The sequence below is a fragment of the Chrysemys picta genome, chromosome 7 (genome assembly GCF_011386835.1).
Source record: "Chrysemys picta bellii isolate R12L10 chromosome 7, ASM1138683v2, whole genome shotgun sequence".
In the NCBI taxonomy this organism is placed as follows: Eukaryota; Metazoa; Chordata; order Testudines; family Emydidae; genus Chrysemys; species Chrysemys picta.
The window spans coordinates 44,571,115-44,586,580 of NC_088797.1; the positions used below are offsets into that span (position 1 = coordinate 44,571,115).

Here is a 15,466-nt window from a genome sequence, read left to right on the forward strand (position 1 = left end):
CCCAAGTTTCACCTCACTTAAAAACTACTTGCTTACAAAATCAGACATAAAAATACAAAAGTATCATGGCACACTGTTACTGAAAAATTACTTGCTTTCTTATTTTTACCACATAGTTATAAAATAAATCAAGTGGAGTATAAATACTATACTTACATTTCAGCATATAGTATGTAAAACAGTATAAACATGTCATTGTCTATATATATATAGAAAGGTGCTGGAGGTGATGGCTTAGAAATTATTTTTGCCTTTGAGCAAATGTATACGCGGGGAGGGGATACTGTTTTCCTTTTCTTCTGACCTTCTCTATACCCTCCCTACATCTGTTTATTGCTCAACAAGTCCCAGAGAATTGTGGGAGATGCTGGGCTGCAGAATAGAAAATGTCTTATCGATAATTTCCTTTCTGCTAGCAGTGTCTCCCACAATTCTACCCACTCAGCCTCAAGCCAAAAGGTCATCTGCTGAGTGGGATCTTTAACATGGGACTTTTTTTTTCTGTTGTGGTCCACTGAACATAGTTGGTCAGTTACCTCTGAAGTATTTGTTACTAATATTATTGCAATTTTTACAGCTTTGGAATAACTCATCTGTCCACAAGTGGGAGCCAAGGGGGCATGGCCAGAGCAGTGGCACCAAAAAGCTGATCTGCCTCTGTGAATTGCAAGAATGAACAGAGCAGCCCAGGTGTCAAGAACTATGGAAGACACTGCTAGCAAAAAGGTAATTAGGAGTAAGAAATTTTCTATCCCTGTGCTCTTTAGTGCTGGATCTCAGGCAGCATGAAGAAGGAAGCTCATTAACTTGAATGCAGACGGAACAAAACCCGGACTGGGGTGGTGGAGTGCTAGAAGGAGGAAATTGGTATAAGGAGACTGGGACTTGCTGGGCAAGATAACTGGGGTTAGGAGCCAGTCAAGGAAAAGGGTGGGGGACTAGGAGCCACTTGTGGGGGAGGGGAGACTGAGATCAGATGAGGAGTCCATCTCTATGGGTATGTATGTGAAAAAGACAGACTGGCTGAGCGAGAAGACTGGGACTGGGAACAGGCACAGATTGGGGATCAGGTGAGGAGTCCAGAGGGGGAAGACTGAGACTGGTTGGGGAAGTCATTGGGAGCTGTGCTTTGAACATACAGTGCTATAAAAATGCTAACTACTCTGAAAAATCAGAATGCAGAGGTCTGAAATTGGGCAACCAAAATGTATGGATACTTTTGATAATCTCTGTGTTTCAGTATCCCATTTATAAAAAGACCTGATCTCACATGGGAGTTATGAATATAAATTCATTAATACTTGTGAAGCACTCAGATACCATAGTGAAGACTACCATAGAAAAGTGAATTAAGAAATAAACAATTCTGTAATCAGTGTTGGGTTTGAATAGGGTGCAATTAGTATGGAATTGGGCCACATATTAAGCCATGAGAATAAACAAAATATTGAATAATTGCTAATTCAGTGAGCATGCCTTTCTGTGCCCTAAATGATGCAGGGCTAGGTCATGGGGAAGAGGGGGGGAAATAGTGTACAGTAACTCCTCACTTAAAGTCATCCCAGTTAACATTGTTTCGTTGCTGATCAATTACGGAACATGCTCGTTTAAAGTTGTGCAATGCTCCCTTCTAACGTTGTTTGGCAGTCGCCTGCTTTGTCCACTGCTTGCAAGAAGAGCAGCCCATTGCAGCTAGCTGGTGGGGGCTTGTAACCAGGGTGGACCGGCAGTTCCACTATCAGCTCCCCACTTCCCTAAGTTCCCTGTGCTGCAGCTGCCCAGCAGGCTAGCAATTGGCAGTTCAGCTGTCCCTCCCCCCACTGCCATGTGCTGCTCCTGCCCTCTGCCTTGGAGCTGCTCCCAGAGACTCCTGCTTGCTGTGCAGGGGGGTGGCTAATGTCAGGGTGCCCCTCCCCCCTACTCCTGCACCCCGCTTACCCCTTCTCCATATAGAGCAGGGAGGGGACACAGACAGAGAGCGACAGAGACAGCTTGGGGCAGCAGCTGCTGTCTCACTTCTGAGCCACTTAAAAAGACAATGCACTTAGGAGTGGGTAGGCTTACTTAAAGGGGCAGTGTGCATCTCTCTCTTCCCCCACACACAGTGTGTGTCTGTGTCTCTCTGCTATGCTGTCTCCCCTCCCTCCTGTTAGTGATGCCTTGATGAGAGGCTACAATTAACAACAAAGTGTTAACCCTTGAGGGCTCAGCCAAGTGCTAGTTCATCAGGCATTCCCTGGGAAATATCCCTCCCTCTTCCACCCTCTAACTTCACCACCTCAACCAAGCTTCACAATCATCATAGCTGTGAACAGTATTAAATTGTTTGTTTAAAATGTATACTGTGTGTATATCTATATAATATATAGCTTTTTGTCTGGTGAAAAAAATTTCCCTGGACCCTAACCCCCCCCCACCCCTCCCCACACACACATTAATTCTTATGGGGAAATTGGATTCGCTTATCATCATTTCTCTTAGTCATATTTTTCAGGAACATAACTACAACATTAAGCAAGGAGTTACTGTAATTAAACACTATCATAATATATTTGCATGGAGAAGGGGCCAAATTTTGTATAGGTAAAATGATTGCATTTTTCTAATTAAGTTCTTGACTTTGCAAACTTAAGTTAGAAGTTAACACAAACTGCAGCACAGAACTTTGGCTTGGCACTGCAGTTTTAATAAGCAATTCTAATTCAAAATATTGTATTACATGATAGGGTGACTTTCCTGCATTACTGAAAGGCCTTTGTCTATTGAAATTAAATGTTTTTAGCTCTGCTAGGCAGCTTTAAGACCAAAAAATTGTTTTAAACAGCTTCCTGGTGTCCTTGAGCAGTATTTTCCTTCTATAGAAGCAGATCTAGGCATCAATTAAAAGAATTCAGTATTTGATATGATATTTCTGTTGCATGTCCCTCTGCACTTAAGGATCTAAAACGATAACTTTTTCCAAGACCATATCTATGTATCTCACATTCATCTCCTTATCATCAAGGTGGCTGCAGTTAGTGCAACAATACTTATATTTAGTCAGGCCTATATGGATGGATGACTCTTCAAACACACTCCTAAGTGTAGCAAGCTTATTTTTCCATAAAATCTGTACTATTGTATGGGGGGGGATAGAGCAGTATATTGGAAAGAAAACAAATCAGACAAGAGCAGTTTCTATCAATACAAGCAACCCAACCAACTAACTATGGAAATTGCCTATGTGCCAAGATACAAGTATATTCAATGTAAAACTTAGCTACTTTTCTTCCGCTTAATCTGGTTACAGTGGGAGTTGTCTCAACATGCATAGAAAAGAAGCAGTAGTACTTTGTTTATTCAGTTAAGTTCACTTAACAGAGCTTTGCACAAAACATTCTTCACCCTTCGATTCAGAAAATATTACTGGAAAAGATTCTAAAGTGGGTGAAGGAAAAATACATTCTAAAAATATTTTGGAAAACCCTGTTTCATAGACCAGGCACTGAGTGCATTACAGTCCAACTTGCAGAGATGTAGTCTTGTGAATGCATTTAACAGGAGTGACAATTCTCTAAACTATTATTCACAGGATTCAAGAGTTCAGGGTATTTGACAAAATGGTTCAGTGCAAAATTCATCTTTCTTCCATCCTCTGCTCGTACTGTCTCTCCGACCGTTTCCTACGGTAAACATCATCTGCCGTGAAGACATTATTTGAGATTTTAGGAAGAGCCAATAAACAATCTTCCAAGAACAAAATCCTAAATTTGTGAAGTTTGATGCTTAGGAACTTTCAAAGCTAGTTTCCATTTATAGATGCTGACAAGAATTTAAAGAATGAGTTAATGAGTCTAATCTACCCTCTTTAAAAAATAAAATCACTTCCATCTTGCCCAGAATTGCTGTTTTATCCAAGACAGAATATACATTTTTTTTTAAATTTCTATTTCTGAAATATGATGTAGCCAAGGAACTGTGTACCTTCCCATGGAAACAATTTAAAAAAAGAAGACAGCACAACTGTTTGAGGGCAGGGTCAGATTAAGGTATAGGTCTGTGCCTAGATTCCTAGTTCCTGGAATATCACAAAGGCTTCAGAATCTCAGCTTAATTTAAAATAAACTCGCCACCCCCCCCCCCCCCCAACAAAAAAAACAAACCTACCCTGTTTCTAGACTTGATGCTTGCAAAGAAAGGATTGAAAATGTAACCTGAGTGTAACTAACACACTAATGTCTACCTACATGTGCTGACAGCCTGAAACAGCTCAGCTGTGAGCTACTCCACAGAATGAAGTGTTGACTCTGAAAATACACTGTTCTGGGGGGCCCTGGTGATACCACACCAGCAAAGGATTGTGAGAGAGGGGCTTTGATTGCCACTGCTCAATCACAGCTCCACTGGAGTGATGTTAACAACCCCCCTCCCCCCCCCCATCCAGGTTTATGAAGGCTGACGTCTCCCTCCTTTGGGTGGTAGTGGTGCCTGTCTCCCCCCAGCAGACATCTTGTTTGGGTGGCACTTGCCACTTGAGAGGAAGCTGCATGGTACACAAGGCATGGCACAAGCTAGAAACCACCTGTATCCCCTACCCCATCCCACAGAATGCCTAAGGCCCCATGTTGCCTTAAATATGGTCCTGTCTGAACTTCTAATTCATAATAAATACCAGTGACCAGATGAGTTCCTGTAGTGGAAAACAATGATTAATGATCAGTTTTACCATGTATGCCTGTTTTTCACAAAAACAACCAGTTTGGAAACAAGTAAAACTGCAGAATTAAGTGAGACAGCTCTGCCTTTAGTGCAGCATCATTTAGGTATATGGCATTCCTGATACATGGAGGAAAATAAACTAATCTGCTGAAATGCAAAGGATATTTTCTAACTAACATGCTTTGCTTCATAACCTTACCATACAGCAGTAGTGCCAGTGGAAGATTTACATGCAAAACAAACCAATCAACCCACTAAAAGCACCTAATGTGAGACATTGAACTGGGAAAAATATTAGTTTTCAGTTGTGGAAAATGATATATTTAGGTGTTTGCAAATGTAGAAAACATCAGGATATATAAAAGTATTCCTGCATGTGAAGTGTGATGGATTGTTGCATCATACCAAACAGCAACATTGAAATGTTACTTAGTTCCTCTTTCTGAAATGCCCCTATATACACAAGTTTAATATGAGGCTTCTTTATTAAAAGAAAAGACTCCCTAATTAATTGCTTCCATAGAGTTTACTTAGGTAAATAGCAGCTTGCTGAGAGGAAGCCACTTTAATGCAACTCATTAATCTTTCAGGTGTACAACAGCCAAATTAATGTTTTACCTTCATTGCACCTGGATTAAAAGTGTGACACTCAATATACTGATACTGACAAACTGTTTTGCTTGGATGGTTCTGATTCCACCGTTGACAGGGCATTAGGTAGAGTATCTTCAGCTGCTCTCAGGCTGAAACAGAACCTGCAATGGCAAGTCTTACAATACAAGCTACAGAGCAACTAATTTTCAGATTTTTAAAAATGTAATGGGTGTTTAAAGTTTAAGCATACTTTGTTAAGCAATTAGCATCCAGTTTGTTACTTAAAATCTTAAATCAGATTTTTAAACCAACTCTAATGAAAGCTGCTGATAAGTAAACAAAAATAGCACTGGTGTGCTCTAGCATGCCTAGGGGAATTTAGTTCATGGGAACTGTAGTTTACAGGTAAGGTAAGAAACTGTAGTTTACAGGTAAGAAAAATGAGGATGTCTGCATCCCGGAATAGTAGAATATTTTAGATAGTAGATCACCAGCAACAGCAGGCAATTTCAGGCCAACTTCCCTAGAGAAAAAAGTACTGGATCCAAGAGCGGAACATGTGCAACTTGACAATACTCTCCTGCCACTTACAAAAGGTCTCTTCGCCAAGCCGGACATTGATCATAAACCACTCCATGGCTCCCCCAAGGAGAAAGAAGAAAGGAAGGAATCTGTACATGCCAAAATGCTGCCTTCCAGGCACCAGCCGCAAGAAGTATCTTATTTTTCTCCTTATCAGCATTTCAGGGATGACAAGAGGGTCTCCCGTCCACCCCCAAACAAGCTGAAAGAAAGAAGAGTTGTGGAGTCAAATAAAGCGTTTACGAGCCCAAACAACCAACCACAGGATGTTTCTAGGGCGCCAAGGTGCACGTGGGAGAAGGGAAAAGGCTGGTCACACAGTAAACAAGAGCCGCAGGGTCTTTGCCACTACATCATTCCCTCCGCCCGCCCCTCGGGAGCAGCTGAGCACGGGTGAGAGGAGGCGGTCGGCTCTCGCCTCCTGCATCTTCACAGCCGCGTTAGCTCCACGCACCCCGACTCCTATCCACGCACAATAGCCTCCAGCTTGAGCGAACAGTGCAGCGGTCGGGGGGAGCTGCAGTGCGGACTCAGCCAGTATCAAGGGGAGGGGAGGACGTGTTAACCCCGAGCACACTAGTGGGGGCAGGGACGGGGGAGCTGGGGCCTCGCCGCCCCGCAGAGCACAAACCTACAGGCCGCTGTCCGAGTTCCTGCCGCGGGAGCCCCAGAGCCTCCCCCAGCCTGTGTGGTGGTCTCGAGGGCCCCAACGGTCACTCATATAACGGTCCCCAATCCGGATATGTCCCCCTCCCCCCTCGGGAAGTTTGAGTGCAGCCAATCGGGTGTGGTGTCTCGCGATCCGTATGAAGGACGACGACCTGTCTCCCGTCCCACTTCGGGCGCGGAAGGGCGAACGCGGGGAAGACAGCGCAGCTGCGGCGGGCAGAAGAAGCGTAGCGGGCACGTGATCCAGGCGGGTGCGTTGCCGCATGCCTGATTGGTCAGAGCGGCTGAAAATGGAAGGGCCTAAGGAGCGCGGTTGGCGGAGGGGTTGTAGCCAAGGGGCGGGGTCTGCCAGGTGACAGACAGCCCCAGCGGCTGTGTGCGGCTTCCTCTCCTGTCCTGTCAAGTCTCCTTCAGTCCCTGTGGGTCTGGGGCAGGGGCTGGCAACCTTCCAGAAGTGCTGTGCCGAGTCTTCATTTATTCACTCTCATTTAAGGTTTCGTGTGCCAGTCGTACATTTTAACGTTTTTAGAAGGTCTCTTTCTCTAAGTCTATATTGTATAACTGAACTATTGTTCTATGTAAAGTAAATAAGGTTTTTAAAATGTTTAAGAGGCTTCATTTAAAATTAAATTAAAATGCAGAGCCCCCTGGACTGGTGACCGGGACCCGGGCAGTGTGAGTGCCACTGAAAATCAGCTCGCGTGCCGCCTTCGGCACACGTGCCATAGGTTGCCTACGGTGGGGGAGGGCGGCCGGAGTCCCCGGGGGAGGGCGGTGAGCCCCGGCCGGGGCTCCGCTCTCCCTGGCAGCCAGAGCGCCGGAGGGAGGGCAGAGTGCCCAGCCGGGGCTTCGTTCTCCCCGGCGGCCAGAGCGCCAGGGGGAGGGCGGAATGCCCGGCCGTGGCCCCGCTCTCCCCGGCGGCCAGAGCCGGAGCACCGCACCGCGCCGCCCCCCTCCAGGTACCGCCCCAAGCACAAGCTTGGTGGGCTGGTGCCTGGAGCCGGCCCTGGCAAGTGGGGCTGGCTTGCACGTGGCATGCTCCTCGGAGAGCAGGCTGCAGGTTTTCCAGGGCAGAGGCTCTGCTCCCTGGGGAGAGAAGGGAGGGAGGCCGAGGCTGGCAGCTCTGTGGACTCTCTTGCGTGGAGGGGCGGCTAAGCCGATTTAACCTACCTCCCTGCGCCCCAGCTTTCTACCCTCCTGCCCCTGCTTTGGTGTGAGGGCCGCGCAGTCTCTGCCTAACAATCCTGCCTGTCCCACGCCCCCACGCCCCCCTGCCAGAGTGAGAGCCCAGCATTCAACTCCCCAGCCGGGCGCAGGACAGACTGGCGACACGCTCCCATTGTCCTGTTGCAATTGCACTGTGATTTGGCCCACTGCTGCATGCCAGGGACTAGAGAGGAGAGTGCCCATTTCACCTTGCTACTCTTTGAATCCTACCCCGTCCGCCACCCCCCTCCACACCCAAACCCGGTCTGCTCCCCTTGCACTCCCCAGCCAAACCCGAACCCCCACTGACCAAACCCAATCTGCTTCCCTTCCCCACCTAACCCGATACCCCACTGTCACAACCCGGTCTTCTTCCCTTCCGCTCCTCAGTCAAACCCAATCCCTCACTGACCCGAACCCAATCTCCTCCTGGCCAAACTCGAACCGTCACTGACTGAATCCGGTCAGCTTCCCTTTCCCACCTAACCCAATACCCCAGTATGATGGAGTATCTGCCATTCTAATTTTATAAATTTTATTAATAATAGTAATTCAATATTATAAAAGTAGAATAAAATGTAGTAGATTTGGATATGAAAGAATGAAGGAAGGAAGTATAGGTGACCAAAAAGGGTGTATTTCTGATTACAATCAACATTGCTTAATTTTAAGGAAAAGTCATCCTGATCTCTTAATCAATGTTTACGTCACCTAGGGAAAGACATACAGAATGAGCTTATTCAGCTTCTATCCAATGCCATCAAACAAAAAATCCTAGCATCTGCTCGTGCTGCAAAATACTTCTCGATCATTCTATATTGTACACCAGATGCAGGCCACGTTGAACAAATGACCATAATAATTCAGTTTTTGGATAGGCCTACTTCAGAGACAGAGAATGAGACTGAATCAGTATTCATAAAGGAACACTTTTTGGGATTTGTGTCGCTTACGGCGACAACTGGAGCTGGTATGACAGAAACTATTCTTCACCAGTTAGAAGAGATGTCACTGCCTATAGAAAACTTGCGTGGTCAAGGGTACGATAATGGGAGCAATATGAAAGGGAAAGAAAATGGTGTCCAGTGAAGAATTTTGGATATTCACCGCCCTCCTCCCGGGGCTCCGGCCGCCCTCCGCCCCCCACGGCGTCCTCCCCTGCCCTCTCATAGGCCGCAGACTTTGAGAAAACATTGGTAGATGCAGGTGAACTTGCGGAGGAGTTGGATGTACTGGCACTTTTTGAACCAGATCGAATCTGTATTAGAAAAAAGAGGAAGCAGTTCACATATGAAGCAGATGACGAACCTATTTACAATCCGAAAGAAAAATTCAAAGTGAACTTTTACTTTGCAGTCATCGACACAGCAATACACTCAGTTGAAGAAAGATTCACATTGATGCAGCAAATTAGTTCAGTATTTGGCTTCCTATATGATGTTTACAGTTTGCAAAATACAACACCAAAGCAAATTATGGAACATTGCTTGAATCTGGAGCAAGCTTTGCAACATGGTGAATCCAAAGATATTGATGCCTTTGACTTGTGCAATGAATTGCAAGCTATTGCACGACGAGTCCAAAAGAGTGCATCACCGCAAGATGTATTGAACTTCAGATGCACAAATAAACTGACAGATAGTATCCCCAACACAGTTATTGCTCTTCGCATCCTCTTGTCTCTCCCAGTTTCTGTGGCCAGTGGTGAGCAAAGCTTCTCGAAGCTCAAGTTGATAAAAACATATATGCGAAAATCAATGTTGCAACAAAGACCTGTTGGGCTATCTACCTTGTCAATAGAACATGACATTGCTTGCAGCATTGACTTGGAGGAACTTGTTTCTAAATTTGCTAAACTGAAAGCGCGGAAAAATAAATTCTAAATTATAACATGTTACTCTGTGACAGTGTATTGTGTATAATATATGTGATTTATTTTAAGATCCATGTTATGTTGTGCAAAGTGAAAACAATAACAATGTCAACACTGTCAGGTTATTCATTTATTTTCATTAAATATGTAGACTAAATAATTAAATTAATAATTTTTCAAGCCGAACGTGTATTAATTCTAATGAACAATGCCACATTATGCAGCATTCATTTTTGAAAGTTTTTAATAAGCGATGCTGGGAGGGGGTGGGGGGGCGCAAGGTGGAAGTTTCGCCTAGGGCGCAAAATATCCTTGCACTGGCCCTGCCTTGGGCTACCGTGTTGGTCTCTTGGCGATGGATCTCAGGCAAGGGGCCTGGGTGCTACGCCTTGGGCTGGGGTGTTAGTCCCTTGCCAAAGGCTCTCAGGCTTGGGGCCAGGGTGTGGGTCCTAAGAGAGGGTATTGCCCCCTTGCTAGCATTCTTTGTGGTCAGGGGCCCTAGGCCAGGGTTTTTCCCACTTGCTAATGCCTCTCACTCTCTGAGTAACTTTCTGTGTACTTATCTGTGTAACAGACCAGGAAAAAGAACCAGGAGTACTTGTGGCACTTTAGAGACTAACAAATTGATTTGGGCATGAAGCTAAAACTCACTTCATCAGATGCATGGAGTGGAAAATACAGTAGGAATATATATATACACACAGAGAACATGAAAAGATGGGGGTTGCTTTACCAACTCTAACGAGACAAATCAATTAAAGTGGGCTATTATCAGCAGGAGGAAAAATCACTTTTATAGTGGTAATCAGGATGGCCCATTTCAAACAGTTGACAAGAAGGTGTGAGTAACAGTAGAGGGGGAAATTAGCATGGGGAAATAGTTTTTTGTTTGTGTATGACCCATCCACTCCCAGTTTTTATTCAGGCCTAATTTGATGATTGTTGGTTACTATCGACCCCCTCCTGTGATTTCAAGGCTGTCGTGAGAGAAGAGTTGACTGCATGGCTTCACAGGGAGGTGTGACACCCAAGCTGAGGAATCTAGTCAAATGGTACCTTCAAATAAGCAAATTTACACATACTTTCCCCTAGACTGAGGAACCCCCAAATGTCAGCCTGGATAAGTGAAACTGAATTAACCCTAAGAGATAGTACTGTGCAGTGAAGCAGCTTGCCAATGGATCAGTGATGCACAATGACAAATGGGCACAGAATGTTAAACCTGAAATCCTATCCTGAGCAGGAGTATGTGTTTACCTCTGATATAGAGCTGATGGCTCTGCTCCTTTCTCCCATTTTGGGGATACCAATAAAATATTTTGTTTTGAAAGTAACTAGTTTACTTTCTGTAGTACACCTGCTCCAAGCTACTAACTCTACAGAAAAAACTCCAAGCACATCTGAACAAGACTCTAATATTGAAAGCTGGCTTTCCGCTGCTGTAAACCCCATCAAACAACAGAAAAGGTTAATGAGGTATCCATCTCATGTTTAAATGTCTTTTGTGGCTCTGCTTGGCCACTGGCACTGCATTTCAGAGAAAGTTCATCCTTCCATGTGCAGTGGAAGGTGCAATTGCATTTGGCTAGATTTCACAAGGAAACTGAGGCAAGAGGCCAGTTTTCATTTTCAGATGATCTAGTTAGTGCACTGAGGTTTTTGAGCTTTTAAGCAGCAACTTATCCTTGAGGTAGAAGAATGAGATACACAAAACCCAGCAACCTTCCCTCTATCCCAACATTAGGTTGTTTTAAAAGCAGTAACCCCATCATAGAAGCTAAAAAAAAAATTGGTTTTGGGACAGGCACATTTTTTTCTTCAAGGTGGCCTGTCTGTATTCTCACTTTTGGGATATACTCTGCTTCCTGAGCTCCATGCCCTGTATGTCAAGAGGGCTTTGAGTTTCAATCTACATGGATAGAAGTAAGACCATTAAGAAGTCAGAAGATTTTTTGTAGCTTTTGGAGATCTGTGTAAAGGGAATGCCATTTTCATTCAGTGCCCGTGTAAATTGAGTAGATTATGAATTGAGTCCTGTTATGCCTTAGCTAGGATGACAATAGCTAGGGTCATTGGTCTTATTCTGCCAGGGCTAAAGTGGCATCAGTGGTCTGCCTCTACAGTACTTCCCATTTTAGAAATCTTCAGAACTGATACATGGAGTTCTGTTTGCACACGGGCATCTAGATCTGGTACTTACTTAGCAGGGCACTTCTACAATCCCTGTTCTGCAAAATAGCATACATAATCCAGCCCCATGATAATAAATTAACATAACACTGTACTTGGACCAAATATGTGCAGTATATTATGGTCCAGTGTTAAAAGCTTGAGTGCACAACTGGACTATGTCAAGGGTGTAGTAAAAAGTGGGTGTTTGTCTAATATTTTTCAGTTTAGGCATTTTTTTTCAGTCCCAAAGGGTTTAAGAAAAGATTTACAAGAGACAGAAACAGCATGTTGACTTGCAGGATCTTTCTTTATCCGGTTGAACCCTGAGGTGTATAAGGGTATCCACCAGTTTCCACCATTTATTTTGGTCTTGTGCTGGTCTGGCAGGAAGGGACTGTCCTCAATTTTTTTTCTGTCCAGGGCTGAGTATATTATCTGTGCTTAAGTATATAATTATATGGGAAGAACTTAATTTTACTTAATTCCAAAAGGAGACATAACTGCTTGCAAGACAGGATTGATTTAAATACTTCTAACTGTATTATAGAGGGCAAGGATTAACTTATTTTATTTTAATTAAAATGCAGTTTAATGCTTTTAAGAAGTGTGGCTAATTGGCAGCCTACTAAATATACCATCATTCCATGTTTTTATCTCATCATGTAAACCAAAATAACCTGATCAAAATGCCCTGGGACAGTGTTCAATGTGTGTATGAGGTGTGTAATGATCAGTTGTTGCAAGACTTATAGGTAAGGCTAGGAGTACTTGTGGCACCTTAGAGAGTCTGTCATGGAGGTCACGGAAGTCATTCCGTGATTTTTCGGGACCTCCGTGACTTCTGCAGCCGGCAGGTGCGTCTGATCTCAGGGCCAACCAAGCAACAGTGGCGGTGGTCCCAGGCTGGCGGGGTTGTCCCCCACTAGCAGCAGCAGCAACAGTCCCTGGCCACACACACCCCATCTATGAGCACCAGCGGATGCCCCGGAGTCCCCCCTCCAGAGCAGCAGCTGCACCCCCGGAGCTCCCCAGAATACCAAAAATGTAGTCAGGGGTATATAGTACAAGTCATGGACAGGTCACTGGGCCCTGAATTTTTGTTTGACTGTGACCTGTCCATGATTTATACTAAAAATGCCCATGACTAAATTCTTAGCCTTACTCATAGGCCATGGAATTGAAGAAAAAAACCCTTCCCTTCAAAAATTGTTTTGGCTGCATCTATAATAGCACCCGTGGAGTTCTAGTGTACACAATGCTCCAACAGGTTTCAAAGTAACAGCCGTGTTACTCTGTATCCGCAAAAAGAACAGGAGTACTTGTGGCACCTTAGGATACGTCTTCACTTACCGGAGGGTCCGGCGGTAAGCAATCGATCCCGGATCGATCCCGGAAGTGCTCGCCGTCGACGCCGGTACTCCAGCTCGCCGAGAGGAGTACGCGGCATCGACGGGGGAGCCTTCCTGCCGCGTCTGGACCTGCGGTAAGTTCGGACTAAGGTACTTCGAATTCAGCTACGTTATTAACGTAGCTGAATTTGCGTACCTTAGTCCGAAGTGGGGGCTTAGTGGGGACCAGGCCTTAGAGACTAACAGATTTATTTCAGCATAAGCTTTCGTGGGGTACAGCACGAAGCTTATGCTGAAATAAATTTGTTAGTCTCTAAGGTGCCACAAGTACTAAGGCTCCAACAGCTTCCAGGGTGGTTTTTTTTTCTTCTCATTTTTATTTTTTTACACAGCTTTCAAATCTTCTGACTTGTAACAATGCATGAAGAGGATGGAATATTGTATGCATCCGAAGAAGTGGGCTGTAGCCCACGAAAGCTTATGCTCTAATAAATTTGTTAATCTCTAAGGTGCCACAAGTACTCCTGTTCTTTTTGCAGCTACAGACTAACAGGGCTGCTACTCTGAAACCTGTCTACAATAGAGCTCCCAGCAGTACAGCTGAACTGGTGGTAGCACTAATGGGCTTTTCTCTTAAGTTCCCTAATGTAGATAAGGCCATAGAAACTGAATATGGAGAAGATGGTATGCATCTACTCCATCTTCCCGTGTAAGGGCAGAATTATTCTCTTTACTGCTTTCTTCTGTGGTCAGTCCAGTTGGAAATAACTCAGGCTACTGGACGCTCCCATTTCTTCCTTTAAATAGTAACTCAGAAGAACGGAAGTCACATCCCCTTCCCCCCACGCTGCCACGCACACCAAAAAACCCCAAACACGCAGAACCCTGAGTATCGCTACCGCAGAGCTGCAATAAACAACATTTAAATACCCTCCAGCTATATGGGCGAAATGCTTCATGGGAGCTGTAGTACTTGGCGGGTCGGTTGCCTGACCAGGTCCCTAGTAAAACAGTGGGGAGAACTACAAGTTCCGTGCCGCCGCGCAGCCCCGGGGCCCACACGTGGCGGCTGTGTAGACGGGGCTTGCTGGTCTGTAGAGACCGCCCCTGCAGCCACCGGACGCTGGCTCCTCTGCAGAATCCAGGATTGGCTGCTTGGCCCGCCTCGCTCGGCTGCTCATTGGCTGGCAGCGCGGAGTTAGTTGCCGCGGTCCCCGAGCAGCAGGCGGCTGGCTGGGCGCTCGGTTTGCAGGGTAGCCGGAGCGGGCGGCGGTGCATGGGAGCGCGCGCGGAGCTTCAGACCCTTTCCAGAGGGCTGCGGTTCTTCGGACTCGCATTAAGTTCCGCGCCAGCCAGGGAGCCGCGGGGAGTTCATGGCCGCCGTCGGCTTCAAGGCTGCGGGCAGCGGCTTGTGGAAGGGTAACGGGGCTGGCTTGCAGCTGGCCGCCGCCGTCTTCTGCCAGAGCTGCAGCTCCGCCGCCAGCAGCGGCCCTGGCGAGGGCAGGCGGGCGGGCTGGGGCCAGCAAAGGGCTCAGCACCAGTCTGCGGGGCAATTCCCACCCCCGGCAGTCCCCGGCAGAGCCCGGAGAGCCGCGGAGCCCAGCCCGGCCGCAGCCGGCCCCCTGAGCAGCCAGCCTAGCCCTGCCGAGGGCGCCGACACTAAGTCCTACCTATGGGCCAGATACCACGAGATGAAAAAGCTGGTGTATGGTAAGAACCGGCTTCGGGCACTGGGCCTACCGCCTCCTGCAGTGCCTCGTACTGCTTCTCAGTTCCCGGGCACGCTGCTCCCCGGGGTCCGGGCTGTGCCCTGCCTCCGGCTCAGGGAGGACGGGGAACCGCTAGAGACTAAAGTGCTGCCAGCAAACGAGCCCCCCGTCAGACCCAGCCCGGCTCTGCCTCAGGCAGCCGGTTCCCCCGCTGGGAAAATGTCCTGCGGTCAGTCTCCAAGTGTGCACCCCCGGGGCTGTGCGCCAACAAACTCTTGCGCTCGCAGTCAGTCAGTAGGTGGGCAGCCTTCTGCCTGGTGGGGTGCATCACGGGCCTGCCCAGGGGGGTGGTCTGGATACGGTTTGTAATGCCCAAGCGTCCACTCTACACGAGCATCACCATAACGGGCACTAGTAGTCACCTTCCTTAATGGGTGGGACATGCATCTGCCCGAGCAAAACTCAAGACTTGTAAATCGCCACTTAGCGTTGCCAGGACACTGGCACTTTTTGACTACGTGGTTGAATTTTGTTAGCATGGGCAAGGTGATGGATACAGAACTTCTCACTGGAATACTTTTCATATCAAGTTATTAAGCATGGGCAAACTTGTC

The 15,466-nt window shown here is 46.4% G+C and overlaps 2 protein-coding genes across 2 annotated transcripts in view; one reads left to right on the forward strand and one right to left on the reverse strand.

Moving 5' to 3' along the window:
* Window positions 1-3,476: 3,476 nt before the first annotated feature.
* On the reverse strand, window positions 3,477-6,823 carry LOC101944965 (uncharacterized). The gene is given in 4 exon segments (XM_042861739.2): window positions 3,477-3,678; window positions 5,884-6,076; window positions 6,510-6,574; window positions 6,577-6,823. Coding segments are annotated over 4 exon segments (552 nt in total). The 5' UTR covers window positions 6,809-6,823; the 3' UTR covers window positions 3,477-3,616.
* A 7,506-nt stretch (window positions 6,824-14,329) lies between these two features.
* The window catches only part of NT5DC2 (5'-nucleotidase domain containing 2), a 66,011-nt gene continuing 64,874 nt past the window's right edge, over window positions 14,330-15,466 (forward strand). Inside the window, exon 1 of the mRNA XM_005310134.5 lies at window positions 14,330-14,853. Within this exon, the coding sequence (XP_005310191.2) occupies window positions 14,517-14,853 (337 nt within the window). The 5' untranslated portion in view covers window positions 14,330-14,516. The remainder of the gene's footprint in view (window positions 14,854-15,466) is intronic.